Source organism: Rhamphochromis longiceps, linkage group LG12 (assembly GCF_057381845.1).
Source record: "Rhamphochromis longiceps isolate RC_006_pf linkage group LG12, R_longiceps_female_GT1.1, whole genome shotgun sequence".
Classification (NCBI taxonomy): domain Eukaryota; kingdom Metazoa; phylum Chordata; class Actinopteri; order Cichliformes; family Cichlidae; genus Rhamphochromis; species Rhamphochromis longiceps.
The window spans coordinates 23,173,039-23,193,999 of NC_140568.1; the positions used below are offsets into that span (position 1 = coordinate 23,173,039).

Consider the following 20,961-nt stretch of genomic DNA (forward strand, 5'->3'; position numbering starts at 1 on the left):
ATAATTATTCAGTTACAGATCAGACTTAAAAATGATTGAACCTTTTACTTCTCCGTTTATTTAATCTTGTCAAATTTCACGCTGCACTGGTAGTTGGCTGTGGACAATAGCACGTAAAGCAGACTGTAAACAAAGCTCAACAATTGAAGAGGCTTTCCAGCTGAAGCGCCGCTTTGAATTTTATTTTGAAAGTCCAGTCTCGTTACTTTTCTTCTACTTCCGGGTCAGCTGGAGAAGGGAGCAGGCTCCGCAAGCTGTCAATGTAAACAGTAGGTGATCCAACTTTTATTGTTTTTTTTATTTTTACGCATTTTCAAAAGATACAGGGGTTAAAGTTAACTCGGTCAATTGAGAAAGTTGAATATTAAGTGTAAACCATGGTTCTAAATTTACTTGCACTCTAAAATATGCATTTTATGATCGGAACAAGCCCACAGCTCAAGCTAATGTTGCTCACTAGCAGCATTAGCCGACAATCATCTACTAATATATGTAAATAGATAGTTAGATAGAACTTTATTAATCCCTTGGGTAGGTTCCTCTGGAAATTCAGTATATAGAAATTCACTTTAGACTCCTGCAATATAGTAAATCACTATGTGGCATAATCTCTTTCCTAACACAACCCAGTCCACATTAATACAAATATGCAGAGAAATTTTAGGCTTCAAACGTTTTCATAACACTTAAGTTAGGGCTGGATCAAGTGACCCTGAACCTTTGCTTAGTTACACTGCAATAGATATAGGTTGGTTGTGAAGGGCTTTCTGCAAATCACTGACCTCACTTCTTTTTCACTGTGTCTATACACACAGACTGAAATGCAAAGTCAATGCATATTACTGCAAATGCAGTGTGCCCTTTTTTTTGTGTTTCTTCCTTCACGTCCAACCGGTCCCAGCAGATGGATGCTTCTCCCTGAGCCTGGTTCTGCCAGAGGATTTTTTCTTGTCAAACCGGAGTTTTACATTTCCACTGTTGCCAAGTACTTGCTCACAGGAGGTTGTCTAATTATTGGGGTTTTCCCTGTATTATTGTAGGGTCTTTACCTTTACCTATAAAACTAGCTTATACAGTTGACTGTAGCAGTGATTTGGTTCTATATAAACAAAATTGAATTGTATTCATTTTTTCAACCACTGAGATCTGATCATTGTGTAGAGTTTGCTGTTTTTTTTGAAAGGTGTATTGCTTTGTTGTCTCTTCATAGCAACAAGATGTCTAATAAAGAAGTGAAATCCGCGCTGAAAAGTGCCAGAGAGGCCATTAAAAACAAAGAATTCAAAGAAGCTCTAAAACACTGCAAGGTAAAGTATCTCAATGTTTTTTAAATAACAGTAAGTTGAAAATGTAATATGCTCTTCTCAGACATACTAGGAGTAAAAATGTAAAATTGACCTTCCTCTCTGCATTGTGGGTTTAGACTGTTTTGAAAATTGAGAAAAACAATTACAATGCTTGGGTCTTCATCGGCTTGTCAGCCAGTGAACTGGATCAACCGGATCAGTCACAGGCAGCCTATAAAAAGGCAGTGGAGCTGGAGCCGGAGCAGCTGCTGGCTTGGCAGGTAAGGTACAGAATGTATTAGTTAATGATAACTGTTCTCTCTAGCCATTTAATACTACGCTACTATGATTGGTTAATTTGATAATACTAACCAGTTGAAATTACTTCAGATTTAATCTGCATGCCTCTATGATTTTTTTTCTTTAAAAAATAGATTCATCTTTACTCAGGATGTCATCCCGTATAAAATACCTCTCTCCTCTCTGTCCTCTATTAATAATGCACAGTCTGAATAATTGTTCTTTCTTTAAGGGCTTGGCAAATTTGTATGATAAGACTGATCAGTGGGACTTCAAGGTTGAGCTGCCTAATGTCTACCAGAAACTTGTTGAGTTGTATGCAAGGTAATATACGGAAACATTTTATTACCTGAAGTTTCCTATAAATATATAAAACAGATAAAAATAATGATTAATAAAAAATCAAATTGAAAGTAATTAATACACTGTGACAGAATATTATGCGGTTACTGATTTTTCATCATGTTCTCGATTTGCAGCTCAGACAAAAACAAATGTTATGAGGTGATCAACAAACTGACAGAAATTTATGAGTCTGACAAAGAATATTTAAAGGTATGCAGTTTCAAGACTAATGAAAATAGATTGTCTATGTGTGTGTTTTATGTTTTTAACACATGTGAATATGTTTCTGTATGTGAACAGCTGGCCAGGGTTTGGCTGCAGCTCATACAGCTGAAGGAAGAAGAACCCGTGGATAAAAAGGAGTTAGTGCAGCTATTGCAAAAGATGACCCAGCTCCCCTCAGACTGTCTTAAGGAGGTGGAGCAGGATAGTGAAACTCAGCAGCATGTAAGACCAAAATGTGGACTTTTAACTCATCAACATTATGTTTCCTTTATATGTAAACACTTTACAGTACTTGAGATTCATGTCTTCTAACAAAATCCAATGTAATAGGCTGGCTACAGCTGGCTCGCCATAACTTCTACATATCATAACCACCCACTGATTACGAGAAGCAAAAGTCTTCATGGTGTTTCCTACTGCACACACATCAATTGCTGTTCTTGGTTTCTTTGTGCTTATCAGTTAATCACAGCATTTGAGAAAGCTCTGGTTCTCATCGATCCTGTACCAGGAGAGGACCACAAGAAGGTCTCAGCTGACTATGTCAAATGTCTTTCTCTAGTAAGTGCATCTTCTCTTATGTCTAGCTAACTATCACAGAAACTTAAGGATCATTAGAGTCTGGAAATGTGTATCCAAAAAGGCCAGCTCATTATAGGTAGTTATGCTTCTCAAAATGACCTGTTAATCATGAATCTGGTCTTACTGCAGCTACCACAAGAAGAAGCCAGAATGACTGCAGCATGTCAGTCCATGATTTCCCTCTACCCCAACCAAAGTTATCCTCTTGAGGTTCTTTGTCATCATTACCTTAAAACAGGTAAAATAACATTTAAAAGAAAATCCTTGCCTTTTTGTATTCATAATGGATGTTCATAAATGGCAGAGTCATATGTATCTTCTTCTCGTTTCTCCAAAGGAAACTTTAATGAGGAGGCAGTTAGCTCTTTCTCCCGCCTCATGGACCTGGTCCCTGACAGTGGATTGGGTCATTTGTGTCTGGGCACAAAAACATTGCTGGAAGGAAGGTATAAAGATGCCATTGATGACCTTACACAAGGTGAGTTGTCACAGTAACAAACAATGTAAAAAACATACCTTAACACTTTATCCTTTAATATGTGCTCTCGATGGTCATTTTTATTCATTATCTGTCTCCTCCACTTTTATTAGGATTGAAGAAAATGAGCTCAACTACAGGATGGTACAGTCTGGCTGAAGCCCAGTTTAAAATTTACAGATACGCTGACAGCGCTACATCATGCTCACAAGGTATATTTAACTGTGTCCACTCAAGACATCACCAATATTTAATTAAAAAGAGGGTGACTAAAAAGGGTCTTAAGTACTGACTTTAAAGATCAATGTCTTTAATCCCTGAAAAAGACACTTCAGTGTGTGTCCTGTTTTATTAGGTTTGAATGTGTGTGACTCTGAAGAGAAGGAGCTGAGGATCAGACTTCTTCGACTAAAACTAGAGGCTTTAGTGAGAAGTGGAGGAGAGAAAGCTGGAGAGCAGGCTTTGGAGACATTTAAACAGGTAATGAGTTGGTAAATGCTCGCTTTAAACAGCATTGTATAGCTATAGTATTTAATTAATAAAATTGTTGTGGAGATTGTTAGAAGCTGTAAATGTTGATATAACATCAAAGGACATGCCACATCTGTGTCTGTTTGTTTTTTAGATTCCAGAAGCTGAAAAAGACCCCGTTCTGTTAGCCCTTAAAGGACGTGCATACCTTAACAAGGGACAGACTGGCCAAGCACTTAAGGTTGAATTAAATGAATACTTACTGATTCTGTCAATGAAAACAACATATTTCTGTTATTTTAACTAAGTTATGATTGCAGGACGCAAGGAGTATGTGTCTGGTGAACTGATGAACTGGCCAGCAGTAAACGAGTCTGTTCTTTATAGGTGTCATCAGAACTGGTGGCTTCCAACCCAAACCTAGCCCAAGGATTGGCTCTGAGAGGACTGGTGCACATGGTTAAAGGTGAAAAGCAGCTGGCAGAGCAGAGGTAAAAAAAAAAAAAAGACGAATAAATCTTTTTATTCGTATTTTCTATGGCAGTCTACTGTCTTAAACTTACGTAAAAGAGCCCATTTGCATGGCATAAAATAATTTGGTTCATCCCACCAAACTGTTTTTTGTATTTTTTTTAATGTAGTTTCCTAAAGGCTGCAAGTCAGAGCCCAGACTGTGGAGAGTATTTTTTTTTGCTTGGACAGCTCTACTGGGACATGGGAGAAGAGACCCGTAAAGACCGGAGCAAAGCTCACACACATTTGCTGAAGGTTTGTGAAATTATTATTGAAAGTTTTGTGTATGTGGTAGGAAAGGTGAATTCAGGTGCTAATGGGTCGGTCTTTGAAAATAAGAGATGAATGACATTTTAGTTTGAAAGGCCTGTTTTGCCCTTTTCAGGCTGCAAAGCTAGATCCACACCTTGGCTGTGTATTTCGCTACCTGGGGCATTATTATCGGGACATTGCAAAGGATTATGGCCGTGCACAAGGCTGCTACAAAAAGGCCTTTCAGCTGGACAGTGAAGATGTGGAGTCTGGCGCTGCCTCGGTGGATCTCAGTATGGGGCAGGGAGACATGGTGAGTTGTCTTGGGGGTGAAAAAGTCACCAAATTCTGAGAATCGGGCGTCTTGTTTGGCTCCTTGCTATTGCCTTTAGTCTCCTTACAAGTTTTTTCCCCGTTTTGTGCCTTCTTTCTCTCTTTGCTGATTGACACAGGACGCTGCCTTAGCCATTCTTCAGTCTGTGTTAGAGAAAGCCACTCCAGGCTCGGCTAAATGGGCCTGGATGAGACGAGGCCTATACTACCTGAAAGTTGGAGAAAATCAACAGGCCATAGCGGAGTAAGATTTACACATCTGAGACAACTAAATTTATTACCACGGTCTAAGTGTATAAGTGCTGTTGAATATTTTATTTCTAATTTTAGCCTGCAGGCCGCTTTAAGAGCAGACCCAGAGGACTGGGTGTGTTGGGAGTGTTTAGGTGAAGCATATCTAAACCGCCGGAGCTTCACAGCAGCTCTGAAAGCTTTTGGTAAAGCCCATCAGCTTCAGCCCTGCTCCATCTACAGTGTCTACCAGGCTGCTGCAATCAAACAGACTCTGGGCAAGTTCAAAGAGGCTGTCGCAGAGTACTTGCTGATCACAGCAAAGCAGGACTATGTCCCTGCTCTTAAAGGTAAGTGAATGTTTCATTGTACCCTTTAGATGCACTTTATTTGATTTAATGTAATCTATTAGGTATTTTATTGCACATCTTCAGGGAGTGATATGTCTAAATCTGGGCATTTAATTTTACTTAACATGGTCTTTTATTCAGGTCTTGGGGAGTGTCAGCTGTCTCTGGCAAAAAGTTTAATGCAGGACTGCAGAGATGGAGGAGCCATTGACCTCATTCAGCAAGCAATACAGAACCTCTTCAGGTAATGACAACACACTCATTCAACCCGCGAACCCTAAACGCTCTATATATGACATCTGTAATATTGTTATAACAGCAAACAGGTACTTGCTAGTGAAGCTATGGTGCAGTAATGGTCCTTTTAGCGGTGAATATACTGACATTTGATTGACGAATCTATTTATTATACCACTTGACATTATTTGGCAAAAGTTGAACTTTATTCCAACACTTATCTTGTTGCTGGTCAAGAGCTCCTGCGTTTACTGTAGGGCTGTTCCTCGATACTTCATCTGGTGGTTCTGAACATTATGCATAGCACACGTAGTCTTTTTCTAAGATTCTTTACTTTGTGATCTCCAGAGCTGTACAGCTGCGACCAGACCTTTCCTGCTTGTGGAAGCTGCTGGGCGATGCTTGCACTGCAGTTAGCACCGTCTCCCCAAACAGAGCCAAGGTTATAGTGCCAGCCCTACTTGCTGGTTTAGATGCCAACACTGAGAGCCAAATGCTCAACCAGGCCCAGACACTAAAAGTCGGTGAGAGGTATGGCCATTATCATATCATTATAAGGCTGATAATGCATAAGAATAGTTAGTACTATATATTTGTGCTTTTTTTTACATTGCTTATCCTACCTGCCCCTTTTAGCCAAGCAGAAATTGAAACTGATATGTTTTGCCACAGGTGCTATGCTCATGCTTTGAAACTGATGCCTGAAGTTGCCAGTCGGTGGTATGACTTAGGGCTCAACTATTATCATCAGGCCAGCCTTACACAGAATGACCAGAACTCCCCAGCTATGGACATAGAGAAGGCCCAGCAGGTTATTTGCCGAACCCTGTACAACATCTTTGCATTGTTTGTTCCAGAAAGAGGTCTCTATCTCATGGTCTTTTTGTCTATGCAGTGCTTAAAAAAAGCCATCATGATGGACAGCAGCAACCACAGCTACTGGAATGCCCTGGGAGTTGTTTCCATGAACAAAGGTAACGACATTCTCAGGTAACGGTTGTGTTTTTAGAGTAAAAGCCTGTATAGCTTGTTTTATTTCCCTTACTTTTGCACTTAGGAATGAAGCAACATCGTCTCCCTGAAGTCTGTTGAAAGCTCTGCCTGTTATTATTTCTACATAAAAAGAGTCAAAATGTTGTGGCATTTGAAAAATATCTTTATTTCTCTGACAAGAGTACTAAGGTCTCTCAACTTAATGGACTTAAGTTTGATAAATATGTTGTTAAGTTACAAAAATAGAAAAGCAAATCTTATGAATACATTTCATTTCATTTAAGTCACCTCAAGATTTTTAGTCTACAAGAAGGTGCAATCATTTTTACAAAACCTTTTACGATTATAAATAATTATATACTTCTAAGCAATCTTTACAAAAAAGAACAAAATATTTTCTCCTTCTTTTCTCACATCAGATCTTGAGAACTATGCTCTGGCTCAGCATTGCTTCATCAAGTCCATCCAAGTTGAGCCTAATGTACGTACGGCACATTTGCTGTAGAGATTAATAAAGTATTACGGTAGTAAATATTCTGCTGTTTTTACGTTACTCTTAAATGTCATTGCAGAATGTTGTGGCCTGGACAAACCTTGGTAGCCTGTATCTGAAGAAGGAAAATATAGAGGTATGTGATTACTTGGTTTATGCTACATATTTCTTCTGTTTTTAACATAGGTGGATGACATTTTCATTGTTCAAATGTGGATTTATTGTTTTAGCTTGCACACGAGGCCTTCAAGATTGCTCAGTCTTTGGAGCCACTTTATGTCAACTGCTGGATCGGACAGGTACCACTCTCAGCATTTATTGATAACTTGAAAGCCCCCAAGCCAAGAAAATATCACATTACAGGCAACGGTTCACTGTTGATGAATGTATACTATTTCTAATAAATGCATATACATTCAAAGCCACAACTAGCAGAGAGAGGTAAAATTATTCCTTGGGCTGTATTTTTGGAGTAGTAAGGAATGTGAAAGACATCATTGCTCGGTGAGGGAGCTCCATAAAGTTTGATTACACTGAAAGTACTGGCATAACACTGTGACTTTTTTGGCCTCTTTGTCTTTATCTGTCTAAATTATAGTTTCATCCTTTGTCCTCCTACCAGGCGCTGATAGCAGAACGCGTGGGAAGCTATGACACCATGGATCTTTTCAGGCACACCACTGAACTCAGCACACATGTGCGTGACCTGCTATTGTAATACCCACTTATTAGCAAGATAATAACAGTGTTTGCTTCACCTTTCTTAGTCGCTGTGCTTAGTTTTAAGCTCCAAGCCTTTTAGTTGTAAGGATATAGTAATGATGGCATGGTACAACACAAAGTGATGTTTTGCTTTGCTCTGTCAGACTTGATATTCCCGTCATTTCTGTCTTTCCTTATCAATCCTGACATGTTTCTCCGTCAGATGGAAGGCGTGAAAGGATATGCCTTCTGGGTTTGCTCCACGCTGCTGGATAAGAGCAACAGAGACTCAGAACTGTACCGTTACAACATCGTGCAGATGAATGCCATCTCTGCTGCTCAGGTGGCGCTCAGCAAGTACACAGGTACATGTCTTGCGTACTGATTTGCACACAGGATCCACAGGTGTTGTGGTTTTCACTTAGCTTTGCATGTGTTACTGGCAGACTTTTTGGTTATTTGTATATTTTTTTGCATCTCTTTCAGAAAGGATTCAATCAGATCCTGATGCCTTCATTATGCTGGGCTATCTGAATGAGCATCTGCAGCTGAAGAGACAGGCTTTACAGGCTTACCAGAGGTATGTATTTGAAATACACTGACTGTCTCTGCTTTCTAATTGATGAAGCAGTATAACCGAGAAGGAACATAATGTTATATATATTGGGTTTTCAATTGACCTTTTGCAATCCAATATGCTTCCTCAGAGCGGTTGAACTACTTCAGTCCACATCCTCTTCAGAAGAGTTGGCATTTTCTCTGGGCAGCTATGGCCGTGCATTGTGGTAACCAGCTGTCTCATTATGATATACTTAAACTATTTTTTCAAATTGCTTATCTTTTATCCTAAATGTCACTTTTTTATGTTCCGCTCTGGCTTTTCCAGCACTTCAGGTCAGTGGGAGGAGGCTGTGCATGTTTATAATTCCACTCCACTGCAAGAGCTCAGTGACCTGGTTGGGTTGGCTCTGGCCTACTGCAAGGCAGGACTCATCTCAGACAGCATCAGCGGTAAGGACTGGAAAACACCAAAGTGAAGAGATTTCATATGTGTTTACATGTCAAAGGGGCTGTGAATAAACTGCTGCATGTGTGTATATATTATAGCCTATGAACGCGCCTTGGCTGTGGCTTCTAGTGAGAAGGAAAAGGCTTATACACTGACAGCTCTGGCCCTGCTGCAGCACCAGCAGGGTAACCTAGACTCAGCCAAGACTCTGCTGTTTAAATGGTGAGTCGTAGTGAGTGTTTTATGGATTGTACTAGTTTTATGTCCTATTTATCTGTCATTTTAATCAATAATGTTGGTTTTTCCCATCGTTCATTTTCAATATTTGCTAGTATTAAAAAAAAAAAAAAAGATCAGAAAGCTTTATTGGTTTTTGTTTTATGTTTTAATGTTGATTGTAAAAAGAGCGTTTTGCTTGCCAGTATTGCTGAACCTGAAGGACAAAACATTTGAATCTCCTTTAATCACTTATATTGTGCTCTATGCTTTGGTTGGAAGAGCTTATTTTATTGTGCACATACTGTCATTTTTCAGGTTTAGACTTGCCACAAATGGTTCCTATTTTTTATTTTTATCTGCATGCCACTGGGAGTCTGTGCCCAGTATCTACACATAAGCTCTGGCTGTGTAAACCATAAAAATAAATCAAAAATAGATACGTGTGATAGGTTTCTACTTTAAAAATATGCTGTTATTCAGGAAAACTGTCAAGAAAACAATTTAATTATGTCATGGGAAACATTTTGAAACCATCTAATGATAGATAGATATAAATAATATTTGTACTAGTCTTGAATTTTAGCTGAAACTATTTGTTTTTACTTTTTGTTCCCATAGTTCAATGTTAAAGGAGCCAATTTCAGAGTCCCTGGTTTGTTTATGTGCGCTCGGACTGGCCAACAGTGATGCTACACTTGCTGCTGCTGCGCTTACTGAGCTCCTAAAGCAAGGTTCAGCCTCTGGGAGTGCTATCGAGCAGCGATGTCTACTCACCTGCACCTTGTTGGCTGTGCAGGGGAATTTTAGTGCAGTGCCAAGGGAGGTTTCAAGAGCTGTGCACAGGTATTTCCCTTTAATGAAATTTGCATTAATGATAAGCTTGCCTTTACTTCAAAAAACAAATAATTTTGCTGGTATGTACTCTTTTACACTATATGCATTTTATTCTACTCTCTAGTGATCAAACAAAACAATCAACCACAACTGCAACAACCCTAGACACTGCAGCAACAGATCATAAATTTAACAACTTTCCATGTTTTCTTGATTTATTTATAGCAATCCTGGAAATGCTTCTTTGTGGGCGCTTCTGTCCAGAGTGGTTCCACAGTACTACCCTAGAAAGGCAAATGTAAGCCTGTGTACTAAGCCTGACAAATCAAATATGCTCAAACACATTTGGTTCATTGGGGTTCATGTTTTTCACTTGTTTATTTCACAGGGTGCTGCAGTAGCTGGCCATGTTGCCTGTCTCTCCAGTATGACCCAAGGAAAGGTAAAAATATGACTTTTATCTTATGTCTTGTGTTCTCCGGTAAACCTTTAAAAAAATCTAACTGGCCCATTTAATTTAGCAGTAATTTCTTTTTCTCAGTTTTTGTACATTGTAGACATATTTTAAAACTTTTAAAAACCGAAACATCCAAAAGGTATATTTTACCCATATATTCACGTTGTTTGCATGTTAAACGGTTGACGTAACTTGTGTGACTGCAGAGGGCGTTGTTGTACAGTGGAGTGAACCAGCTGGCCAGTGGCAGACACTCTGGAGAGGACAGTCAGAAGAATGCATTGAAGACTATGCAGAGAGCTGTGCTGCTCTGTCCTGGTAAACACACACATTATTTTCTTACACACGATAAACATGATATTCTTTTTATTGTCTTTTAAAGCTGGAAATATAAATAACAAATACAATTAAATTTTTTTTTAATTCTCTAATTTAGAACAATTAAATTCAATTAGATTGAGGAAATACATTTCCTTTTCTTGCCAGGAAGGTTTGTTAATGTTTATTTATATCAGTGGAGTGTAACCTTACCTATATAGAAAAAATGGCTGTTTTGCATGTGACATTTATTGAAGAACACGGGTGTGTGAGATACTTGCTTATACGTATTTGAGTCGTCATTCTGCTCTCTACTTTAGATGATCCAGCAACGTGGGCCGGATTAATGGCTGCTTGTTACACCGAAAACACTTCCTGTTATCTTTCTGGTTCTGCTCCTCGCAGACAAGCACTGCAGCAGACCCTTATGTCTGTGGTTTCTGAGAAAGGTATGCTCACTGGTGCTCTTTTACTGTCGCCCCATTTGTGTACTTGTCTCTGCGTATTTGACTGTGTAGCTAACACCTTTTTGCGGTTTTGTGTCTCAGTGCGTAGTGTGGATGAAATAGAGCGGCCTCTAGCTCAGGCTCTGGAAGGATGGGTACTACAACAGGCAGTGACTGGTCTCATGCTGGAGGGACAGCTAGAGCAAGCAGAGGTCCTTTGCACACAGGTAGGATATTGGGGACTCACACACACTGTGTGCACACCTCTAACTTTGTCTCCAAAACACTGAGGTACACTGAGCTGAGCTGTCCCTCAGATAGCCATTTCTAATCTTGTCCATTCTGGCAATATATTTAACTCTGCCACCTTTGACACAGTTTTACCTTTATCACAGGTCTTGAATGTGTCCCCTGAGCATGCAGCAGTGATGTTATCACTGAGGCAGGTGCAGTGTCAGCGCCTCCTTATGACTGATGGTGGTACTGTCCTCCCAGAGCCTGTGTTGGAGCAGCTCAGCAGTGCTGTGATGATGAACCCTACCAACCTTGGGGCATGGCATGTAAGCGTTTACATTTACCCGCTTATCCATTTAAAGTACTCCAGCAAGGCTAGAGTGACTAAGTGATGATGTCTTCTTTGATTTCAATTACCAGTATTTTAATTGTAAGTTTGAAAACCGCTAAAAATGGAAACATAGATATTTCAAAAGATAAGACAGCATATTGGAAAAAAAGGTTTTGCTCTCATGCTAAAATTATGTTATTTTTCTCCTCTACTGCCATTTTCTCTTGCTTTCACTGAGACTCTGAACATTCTTTACCTCACTTGAAAACCTCAAATTGCTGAACTTAACATCAAGTAGTTGCTACCAGTAACAGGGTAGCAGCAAAAGCCTTGAACATATTGGCAGTTGGTGCTACCGTGTGACAGTATATATGTGGAGAATGAAAAATATAGCATTTGAGCTTCATTATTAATATTCTAATGAAAATGTTAATATTATGTAGTTATAAGTATTCTTCTAGCCATGTTATCTTTTGATTAGATGAAGATAATGGCATCTTAAAACAGTAATTATGCTTATCCTCTCATATTTTCTCCCCCACCTGTCACTCAGTGAATTCTTGTCTCTGATCCAAATCATCTTCATTCATTTTGTGACTCCTCTGTTCTTCTGCTTCCTTCTGCTCAGTGGCTGGCTGAGGTGTATCGCAGCCAGGGCCTACTGGTTCAGGCGGTCATGGCTTACAGACAGAGTCTCCAGCTGGCCTCGCAGCTTGGCATGCACAGCTGTCAGGTAGCCAGCCTCCTCCGACTAGCCCTGCTAGCTCTCGGGCCTTGTATGGTAAGTATATGTTTGGGATTCAAATCAGGATCTACAATTTTAAGGTGTGAAATTACAGCTATTAAAGCAGGATTGTACTGTAGCAATACAAACAACAAATGTTATATTGCATTATTTAGGGAATAATGTATTTATTTGTTCCAGAGGTAGCATTTTAGCAATAAGGACTCAGTTGTGTTTCATAAAAATTACAAAATTCAATGAATACACACAAAAAGCCAGAGTCGGCTCTTTTTTTACACCCCTGTCAAGTAAGGACAGATTCAAAGTAGAGGAGATAAAAGATTGATGAATCATAGGATGAGCAGCCAAGGCTAAGTGGCTGACAAGACGCTATTGCTAAATAGAGCTTTTTGCTTGTATCCAAAGTTAGTGCATGTGTTACACATGTTGTTTGGAATTAATGTAGCTTGACGTATTACACCTTTACTAGATGTATTTATTTTGTGCAGATTTCTCTTTCCTAGTTTTCTCTGAACCATGTGTGATCTGACTTCTAAGGTGGGTGTCCCAGGAAATGACTGGAAGGACTTGGTGCTGGAAGCTACTACTGAGGTCTTGAAGCTGGACTCATCCCCTGTGGCCCTTCTTTTCCAGGCTCTGCTCCAGTTTGTGACAAAGATGGCTGCTAGGTCGGTGCAGCTCCTTATGCTAAGTTTATTTACGTACATAGAGGTGCAGGTTGCAGTGCTGTTGGTCAGCCCACATAGCCATGCAAATGATTTTATCCCTGTAGATGTTTAATTTAACGGCTTAAGTGATTAAATGAAACATAAGATTCTTAAAACTTCAAATCCATGCTTCCATCTGTCTTTTCAATATATTGGTACTTTTGGAACTGCAAAGCAACATTTTATGTCCTGGTAGTATTATAGCATTCTGTCACCCTCAGAGGACTGCCAGTACGGTTAATTAGAGTACATTCATGAGAATGCTGAGCTGAGCAAATATGCCAACCATGACCTGGCTAAATTCCTTGAGAAATGCTGCAGAAACTTCTGTGCCAAGCATAATCACAGTATCAGGAGCTCTTTTCATTTCATTTCATATTAGTCAATACTGATGGAAGAGAGATAACAGTTACAGTATCAGGCCAGACTGAGGTGGAGCAGGTGGAGACAAGTATCTGGGTGATTTGTGACAGGATAGCAGATAGTAGTTAGACCTGCTATGACGTACGGACAAGGGCCCCAACAAAAAGACAGGAGTCCAAGCTGCAGTTGGACATCAGAGGAATAGCTCATGTCGAGTGTTTTGGAGACAAAGTTGGAGAGGCAAGGCTGAGATACTTTGGACATGGGCTGAGTTGAGATTGTGGATACATTATTGTGGATAATGAACTGCCATGTAGGAGGAAAAGGGGAAGACAATAGAGAAAGTTTATGAATGTAGTGAAGAAGGACATGCAGAGGGTTGGTGTAACAAAGGAGGATGCTGGGGATATGGTAAGATAGAGGCAGATGATCCTCTTTGGTGACCCGTAAAGGAAGCATCCAAAAAAGGAAGAGAAACATTTACATGGGAACAGGCTGCCTAATGGATAGCAATCATGTTATACGTTTGTTCATGTCTGCTGTGTCTTCTATAGGGAAACAAGACGCTTGCTAGAGAGGCTGGTTTACATTCAAGATATACCAGCGACAGTGGTGCAGGTGGCCAGTTGGTATCTCCTGAGACACCTGCATGCCAAAAACGACGAGGAACTCATGAAGGTGAACATGCAGCTACCTCATTCCTGCAGACACCACTTAGGAACATTTGTTTGGGAGAAACGTTTGTGGAAATGGTGACAGCATACACATAGTTAAACTAAAAGTGATTATTCTTGGTCCTTGCCTTTGTAATCGTTTACCACCACTTCTTTTTGCAGGTCCTATTGCAACATGCCAAAATGAACGGAGATCAAAGATTACTGGAGTTTCATTCAGTCCTCAACTCTTCATCCTGAACTTTGCATCCATCTCCTTATGCTTTATGAAATCACATTGCTTAGCAGGTTTATCACCAGACAAAAACCACCACTATCAGTGGGTCTTTAAATAATGGCTTTAATGGCTTTACATGATCTAATCACCTCAGTAAGTTGAAATTATGATTGTCACATATTTCAAAATGTGCTTAAAATGCAGGTACCGCATCCACATTCAAGGCTAAATAAAGACATTTTCTCAATATCTAACGATTGTCTCATCTTGATTACATGTAAACTATAAAAGACAGCAGTGTAAATTAGAATGAGCAGTGACTTTTAAAATTCACATAAAACTTTGTAAACAATATTCAAACATCCCTAAAGTTGAAGAAACAGAAGAAACTTTGAGTCATATGCATTTTTGAGCTTTTTTCTGACACTCTGCCGGATCATATATGTGAATCCATCCGTGTCACTCACTCTCAAACGCTAACTGGACATACATGTTTGCTCATAAGAATACAGATGTTTTGCCCACAGCCCCAGCATGGTGTCGTGATGTGTGGCGACTGCTGCTGCCTGCGTTTGCATAGTGAACACACGTCCAAAGCAGTAGCACCATGCACTACTCCACCCGGGACTGTGCTGGAATGGCTGATGTTCTTAGTCACCAGCTGCTGAAGTTCTGTCTGCACATTGTGTGGAGCCTTTGCAATGCCCACGACTGTCACTCTTTTGGGGTCGAACACACAGTCCTCTTCCAGGCCGCTGGGCACAGCTTTCATCCCACAGTTAGGGGGTACCCAAGCAGTGTCATATCCCTGCGTGCTCCAAGTGTACTGCATAGGATGGTTGTCCTTGTCAATGCGTTTGACACGGCCAACACGCACGTGTAACTTGAGGACCACACGGTCTGCAGGGCTGTTGTTCAATGGATAACGTTCTGCCTTTTTCTTATCACGGCTGACGTACACACCCTTTCCTAGCATGCCCCCCTGCGACTGCTGAAAGCCACTGGCAAGGATGAGACGTGCATTGGCAATGCTGGTACCATGGTACATGGTGTAGACACCCTTATCTTTTGGTGCCTGGGAGGCTGTCAGCTCCACACTGGGAGACTCATCATCATAGGTAACCTCCCATCCAAAGAACTGTAGCGACATCCTGCTTCACAAATGGCTGCTGTTTAAGCCCTGCAAAGACCAGAAACCATGTAAGGCATGAACATTAATGCCAGTAACTTATAACAAATTCAGGAGAGGTTCGGGGCATACAGTTTATTGCACATAGCTCAGGACTTTGACCTCAGTGAATCAGATTGGGTCAAATGTTAATTGTGACAACGGCAACTGCATTGTTAGCTGTACAGATTTCAATATATAAGTCTACGTGACAAGAGAAGTACCTCGTTTATGTCAAAAAGTAGTCTATATTGAGAAAAAATAGCTGAAAACCCCCAAACCTTGACTGTAAGACAGCTGCTTAAAGTCAAATCTACAGTTAAAGTTACATAATGTATCCTAATATTGTAAACCATACTGTATAATATAGCGAATTTGGTAGTACTGAGTATTTAGATGCCCAGAAAAGAACTAACATTATATGCAGAAATCAAACAATATTTGGCTAAATTAGCGTTGGCCGGTTTTTATCCAACACAGTAGGACTCTAAGGTTTGTCATAAAAACTGAGTACCGATTACTCGCGATAAATACAACGAAATATCTGTACCTTGTGTCGTTTAGGCTGATTGAAGTTCACGAAGTTAAAAGTTAAAGCCTTTTGTGAAGAGCCGTCTGTTCTCTTTCACTTCCACTTTCTGTTCAGGTTTATAATGAGAATCTCCTCCCTTTAACTTTCAGTTTCCTATCAGATGTTCTGCCATGTAGGGTCTCAAAGTTACGCCCTACACTGGCCGGTTAGCTCAGTTGGTTAGAGCGTGGTGCTAATAACGCCAAGGTCGCGGGTTCGATCCCCGTACGGGCCACGAACTTTTTCACGTGTATTGTACTCGTAATTGTTCAAAGTGCTTTTAACAATGATGTTTTTTTTAAGCTATGTTATCAGTTAAACAGTTAGGCTCGAGTACTAATTACTTTTGCATACTGAGTCTTTGTAGAGCCACTTTTTTGTTGCCAAGTTTGGGGGAAAAAAACAACAATATTGATACCAACACTGGTATTGGTTTTGGACTGATACTAGTGTGATTGGATCGATAGGATAAGATACCGTTATAGGTTTAGTATCGGCCCCAGTGCTTACTTGGTATCCAAATATTGCAGCACTACTCCCGGAGCAGCATAAACTGGATCTAGCTAGAATACAAAGTGAAGTGGGTGGTGTTATTACGTAAATGAGCAAAAAGACAGGTACATCATTATCACTACATTAAGAAACATATGCCACAGAGCCCAGGAGTCTGACAGCTTCATTAAACAGTATCTGCAAAACACCAGCCTGAATTAATGTCAGCACTAAAAATGTGACCGTATTAAGGAGAGGGAATGAAACAGTACAGCATACTACCATCCTGATATAATTTTAACCAAGTACAGTTTCATTAAATCAGCTCACCTGAAAAACCACCCAACAGTGCACACACTTAGCTCAACAAAGTATCTGATAATTCAGAGCAAACTAATAGCACAGTCACAATGCTGTTGTTGTGTTGCGCACACGATTACTTTTTATCTCAAGGCAATTTCACAGGCCGCCAAATAGTAGGCAACCGTTCTGCAAACAGTCACAGTCTGACTTGGGCTGGCTGCAATCACAGATTGTCAAAGGTTTGCCAATAATTGCTGTCTAATTTATAAATGCAGCCACATTTCCAAACATGTTACTGGTTATATTCTTGTAGAGCAGGAAGCTTGCCGAGTGCAAATGTAATAGTTAAATGTGAATTTCTGTCTTTAGACGGCAACACTTTATTATCAGAAACAGATTGCATGTTATTTCCAACTAGACCACATTTAATTTCAGACTGATGAAATTGATTCTGTCTTATGAAAAAAGAAAAATATCTGGGACCATCTTTAATCAGTGTGAAGGAAGCGTGATGGTTTGGTGGTGCTTATGTGATTGTAAAAACAAGGAAATGTATCGCTCCATTTTGAAAAGCCACTCAATTTGCTATGGATGCTGCTTGACTCTGGAGTAAACTTCCTCCCAAAACAGCACAATGATCTGGAGCCCAGCTCAAAACTACACAATCCCGCAATTCTATCCATAATCAATTGTCCGTCACAGCCACTGAAGGTCAACCTTAGTCACGTGACATTTTTTGAGTTTCCCCTCAAATGTCTCAGTGATAATGCACGTTGCTTAGATACAATTCTGAAATGAAACAATTTGGTCTCTTTATAAAGCACTGTATCTATGCTACTGTACTATATTTTATGTCAACTATATGAGTTACATGGATGTTGGCTTGACTATACTGGGAGAACCAGTATTTTATGTCACTTTGCTGACCAAATACATTATGGCTTTGGAACATTCACCACTAAAAGCACCATATTTTTTGTGTTTGCATCATGTACATTGCTAAAGTAGTTTATGTTTAATCACACTAGCTTACAGAAAATTTGAGGTTCGGTTAACAGAGGATTAATGAGCAGAGAGGCTTGTATGGACATATGATTAGCAAATCTGAGAAAAACACCCAGGTCACCTTTTTATATTGTGTTGATTTCACTTGTAGTATCCTATAGTACAGCAGTTTCTCCTTTCCTTCCTTCTTACTTTGTATGACTCTCATTGCTCTGTACCATTTGTTAGGACATTTACCTTTGAAAAACAGTTTTTTATTATTATCTTGAAATGACGATTTTCCCCCACGTCTTCAGCTTTGCCTATCGGCCACAGCTTCCAAGACTATCTCTTAGTGACACACAAATGGGAAATTACTTAAACTTAAAATATTCAATTCAATTAAATTTTATTTATACAGCACCAAATCACAACAACAGTCACCTCAAGTCGCTTTATATTGTAAGTTGAAAACTCTACAATAATACATACAGAGAAAAACCCAACAACCACACGACCCCATATAAGCAAACACTTTAGCCACAGTGGGAAGGAAAAACTCCCTTTTAATAGGAAGAAACCTCTGGCAGAATCTCGCTCAGGGAGGGCGGCCATCTGCTGCAAACTTTTGGGGTGAGAGAAGGAAGGCAGGATAAAAGACATGCTGTGGAAGAGAGCCAATATGTCTGTTCTAGTTCTTATTCTTAGAAGTCATCAGTTTATGGACTTTGATATGACAACAATGATATTTATTGTAATTCTTCTTTTATTTTGGTAAATACAGCAGATCACCTTTCTTGTTTCCATATAACAATAGCATGAATAAAAATCTAATAATCGAAGAGTGATACAGTCGGGATACGAAATTAACGTTTTAATAAAGTAAACAAGATACATCCAGCATTAACTATTGGAAAATATTGCACCAGCTGTGTCAGCTTGTCTGCTGTTGGCCCTGCTATGACACATTGGTTGATAAACAGGCACATGGACATCGCCTATCCAGTTTTTTCTACCTTACTGGACTGTCATGGTCTTCCTGGACAGAAGTGCTTGGACATAAGAATGCAGAGGTTCTGCCCACACTTCCAGCACTGTTGCTTGATATGTTGGGCGCCCTGCTGTGTCTTTCTCTTGCAAAGGGGACACACATCAGCAGAATCACCATCTCCTCTTCCAGACTTTTTGGATGTTTTTGCAAGAAGCTCCTGAAGCTCTGTCCTTATGGTATCTGGTGCATTTGCAATGGCCACCACAGTCACTCTTTTGGGATCAAACACACAATCTTCCTCCATGCCACTTTTCACAGATATCATGCCACATTTGGGGGGCACCCAGGCAGTGTCGTAGCCATGTGTGTGCCATGTGAGCTGCATAGGATGGTTGTCCTTGTCAATACGTTTGACGCGGCCAACGCGCACACGCAGCTCGAGAACCACACGGTTTGAAGAGCTGCTGTTCTTTGGATAACTGGCTGCTTTTTTCTTATCACGGCTGACATAGACACCCCTTCCCAGCATGCCACTTGATGATTGTTTAAAGCCATTTGCAATAATGAGACGTGCACTGGCAACGCTGGTCCCATGGTACATAGTGTAGACTCCCCGGTTCTGAGGTCTCTGCGACGGCTCTAGCAACACACCAGTATAAGAGGCACCATCGTCTACCACCTCCCAGCCATAGAATTGCACAGACATCCTGATATGAGAATGGCCTGCAGAGGATGACGAAGATTTGCAGCTGTGAAACACAAGAATGCAATAATTTGTATATTTTGATGAGCAAGAAGAAGAAGGAAAAATCATTTTCACTACTAATAACTACGCTCACTACTAGTAACTCACTGCTAACTAACTACTAATAACTAAAGATGACAGCATGAACATAAAACACTTTCAGAACTACCATTTCCTGAATGTTTCTCATTTTTCATGTTCACGTTCACATTCACATACTGTACACCTGTGCAATTATTTCTCACTTTTAATGTGTCCTCTTCATCCTTTGTTTCTTTTTGTGTATATTTAAAGACTATCTTGCTGTATTTCTTTTATAGCTTTTCGTACCATAGCTTGCTCTTCCCAGTGTACTTCATTCCTTCCTCATATTCTTAGACTAAATCTCCCGTGTGAGCGTAGCTTTCTTCTACAGCATAATTATGTACCCCCATGTAGAAAAAGGCTGTCTCATAACTACTTTATCAATGTAGCTCAAGGCTGATTAACGTTAAAAACGTGAACCTTACCGTAAATACGGAGAAGTTTTGTCTGTTTGTGTCCTTTAACTTTCTGATCAGTAGGTTTCGTTTACGGTGTTTGATTACGTCACTCAATGGTATGTGTTTTTTACCGTCAGGGCTAGGCCGGTTAGCTCAGTTGGTTAGAGCGTGGTGCTAATAACGCCAAGGTCGCGGGTTCGATCCCCGTACGGGCCACGAACTTTTTGTTTCTTTTGTTATCCTTCAGGTTTCAGACTGCTGAAAGATTGAGGCCTTCACTGACTGATTACCGACGCAACATAATCAATTCATATGAACTCCTGATTATTGGCCGAGCAGAATAACAAAAATCGATAAGTTACTGTCTCATCATGGTTGCTTTTAACATTATTTTAATATCTGTTAGTTCACACCATTATAGATTAATAAAGGAGTGTTGCAGGGTAACGTAAGAGCACAATGAAGTGAACAACATCACGACTAGCCAAACGTATCACGTGGCCCACCAATGCCCCTGCGTCCACCTCCTTTGAGAGATGTGTGTGGCCGAAATAGCTCAGTTGGGAGAGCGTTAGACTGAAGATCTGAAGGTCCCTGGTTCGATCCCGGGTTTCGGCAGTGTTTTGTATATGCCCCCCAACACCATCACGAGATCAAAAATCTAAAAAAAATTATACGATAAACGGAAGTACTCCTGCAGTTGAGGTGTGTAAGATGAAAGTGATTGACATCTGTTTACAGAAACATACAGGTATTTATATATTTAAAAAATACATCATTTATTAGATAATACTAAAATAATATTCAAAACACAAGTTTATCAGTGTGATATCATTTAAGTACAATGGTATTTAAAGGTTTTACAGTCAAAACATTGCAA

The 20,961-nt window shown here is 40.0% G+C and overlaps 3 protein-coding genes and 3 non-coding genes across 8 annotated transcripts; 4 read left to right on the forward strand and 2 right to left on the reverse strand.

Annotated features, from left to right (window-relative positions):
• The first annotated feature begins 229 nt into the window (after positions 1-229).
• Positions 230-14,599, forward strand: skic3 (SKI3 subunit of superkiller complex). Of its 2 annotated transcripts, none has more exons than XM_085425239.1 (41): positions 230-269; positions 1,211-1,307; positions 1,424-1,567; positions 1,819-1,910; positions 2,066-2,141; positions 2,232-2,378; positions 2,619-2,717; positions 2,868-2,976; positions 3,076-3,216; positions 3,330-3,428; positions 3,572-3,696; positions 3,842-3,928; positions 4,075-4,178; positions 4,329-4,455; positions 4,586-4,765; positions 4,905-5,029; positions 5,116-5,366; positions 5,508-5,610; positions 5,952-6,134; positions 6,276-6,414; positions 6,499-6,577; positions 7,016-7,077; positions 7,169-7,225; positions 7,320-7,388; positions 7,712-7,786; positions 8,015-8,156; positions 8,278-8,371; positions 8,499-8,576; positions 8,678-8,802; positions 8,899-9,022; positions 9,638-9,862; positions 10,079-10,151; positions 10,242-10,295; positions 10,517-10,628; positions 10,949-11,077; positions 11,177-11,301; positions 11,470-11,634; positions 12,268-12,420; positions 12,922-13,052; positions 14,009-14,132; positions 14,291-14,599. In XM_085425239.1, the coding sequence occupies exons 2-41, from the start codon at positions 1,218-1,220 to the stop codon at positions 14,366-14,368; spliced, it is 4,695 nt and encodes a 1,564-aa protein (XP_085281365.1). In that variant the 5' UTR covers positions 230-269; positions 1,211-1,217; the 3' UTR covers positions 14,369-14,599. The 2 variants fall into 2 exon arrangements, with proteins under 2 accessions (XP_085281365.1, XP_085281366.1); XM_085425240.1 differs by having other exon boundaries at positions 255-273.
• Positions 14,600-14,749: 150 nt separating this feature from the next.
• gig2p (grass carp reovirus (GCRV)-induced gene 2p) lies at positions 14,750-16,148 on the reverse strand. The gene is made up of 2 exons (XM_085425242.1): positions 16,064-16,148; positions 14,750-15,525 (listed from the first exon to the last, which is right to left on the reverse strand). Exon 2 carries the CDS (start codon positions 15,493-15,495, stop codon positions 14,815-14,817), a length of 681 nt encoding a protein of 226 aa, XP_085281368.1. The 5' UTR covers positions 15,496-15,525; positions 16,064-16,148; the 3' UTR covers positions 14,750-14,814.
• Positions 16,149-16,245: 97 nt separating this feature from the next.
• Positions 16,246-16,319, forward strand: trnai-aau (transfer RNA isoleucine (anticodon AAU)). The gene has a single exon. It is a non-coding gene; the product is annotated as a tRNA-Ile (tRNA).
• Positions 16,320-18,283: 1,964 nt separating this feature from the next.
• LOC146657270 (uncharacterized) lies at positions 18,284-20,194 on the reverse strand. Of its 2 annotated transcripts, none has more exons than XM_085425243.1 (2): positions 20,109-20,194; positions 18,284-19,603 (listed from the first exon to the last, which is right to left on the reverse strand). In XM_085425243.1, exon 2 carries the CDS (start codon positions 19,558-19,560, stop codon positions 18,892-18,894), a length of 669 nt encoding a protein of 222 aa, XP_085281369.1. In that variant the 5' UTR covers positions 19,561-19,603; positions 20,109-20,194; the 3' UTR covers positions 18,284-18,891. The 2 variants fall into 2 exon arrangements, with proteins under 2 accessions (XP_085281369.1, XP_085281370.1); XM_085425244.1 differs by having other exon boundaries at positions 18,284-19,577; positions 20,109-20,180.
• Positions 20,195-20,223: 29 nt separating this feature from the next.
• Positions 20,224-20,297, forward strand: trnai-aau (transfer RNA isoleucine (anticodon AAU)). The gene has a single exon. It is a non-coding gene; the product is annotated as a tRNA-Ile (tRNA).
• A 329-nt stretch (positions 20,298-20,626) lies between these two features.
• On the forward strand, positions 20,627-20,699 carry trnaf-gaa (transfer RNA phenylalanine (anticodon GAA)). The gene has a single exon. It is a non-coding gene; the product is annotated as a tRNA-Phe (tRNA).
• Positions 20,700-20,961: the final 262 nt, after the last annotated feature.

Excerpts from the sequence above, each read along its gene's own strand:
- gig2p (XM_085425242.1), bottom strand. The coding sequence starts at position 15,495 with ATGTCGCTACAGTTCTTTGGATGGGAGGTTACCTATGATGATGAGTCT.
- LOC146657270 (XM_085425243.1), bottom strand. The coding sequence starts at position 19,560 with ATGTCTGTGCAATTCTATGGCTGGGAGGTGGTAGACGATGGTGCCTCT.
- skic3 (XM_085425239.1), top strand. The coding sequence starts at position 1,218 with ATGTCTAATAAAGAAGTGAAATCCGCGCTGAAAAGTGCCAGAGAGGCC. Across the intron at positions 4,179-4,328 it reads AAGCAGCTGGCAGAGCAGAG|TTTCCTAAAGGCTGCAAGTC; the intron begins GTAAAAAAAAAA and ends TTTTTAATGTAG. Across the intron at positions 10,629-10,948 it reads AGCTGTGCTGCTCTGTCCTG|ATGATCCAGCAACGTGGGCC; the intron begins GTAAACACACAC and ends TCTCTACTTTAG.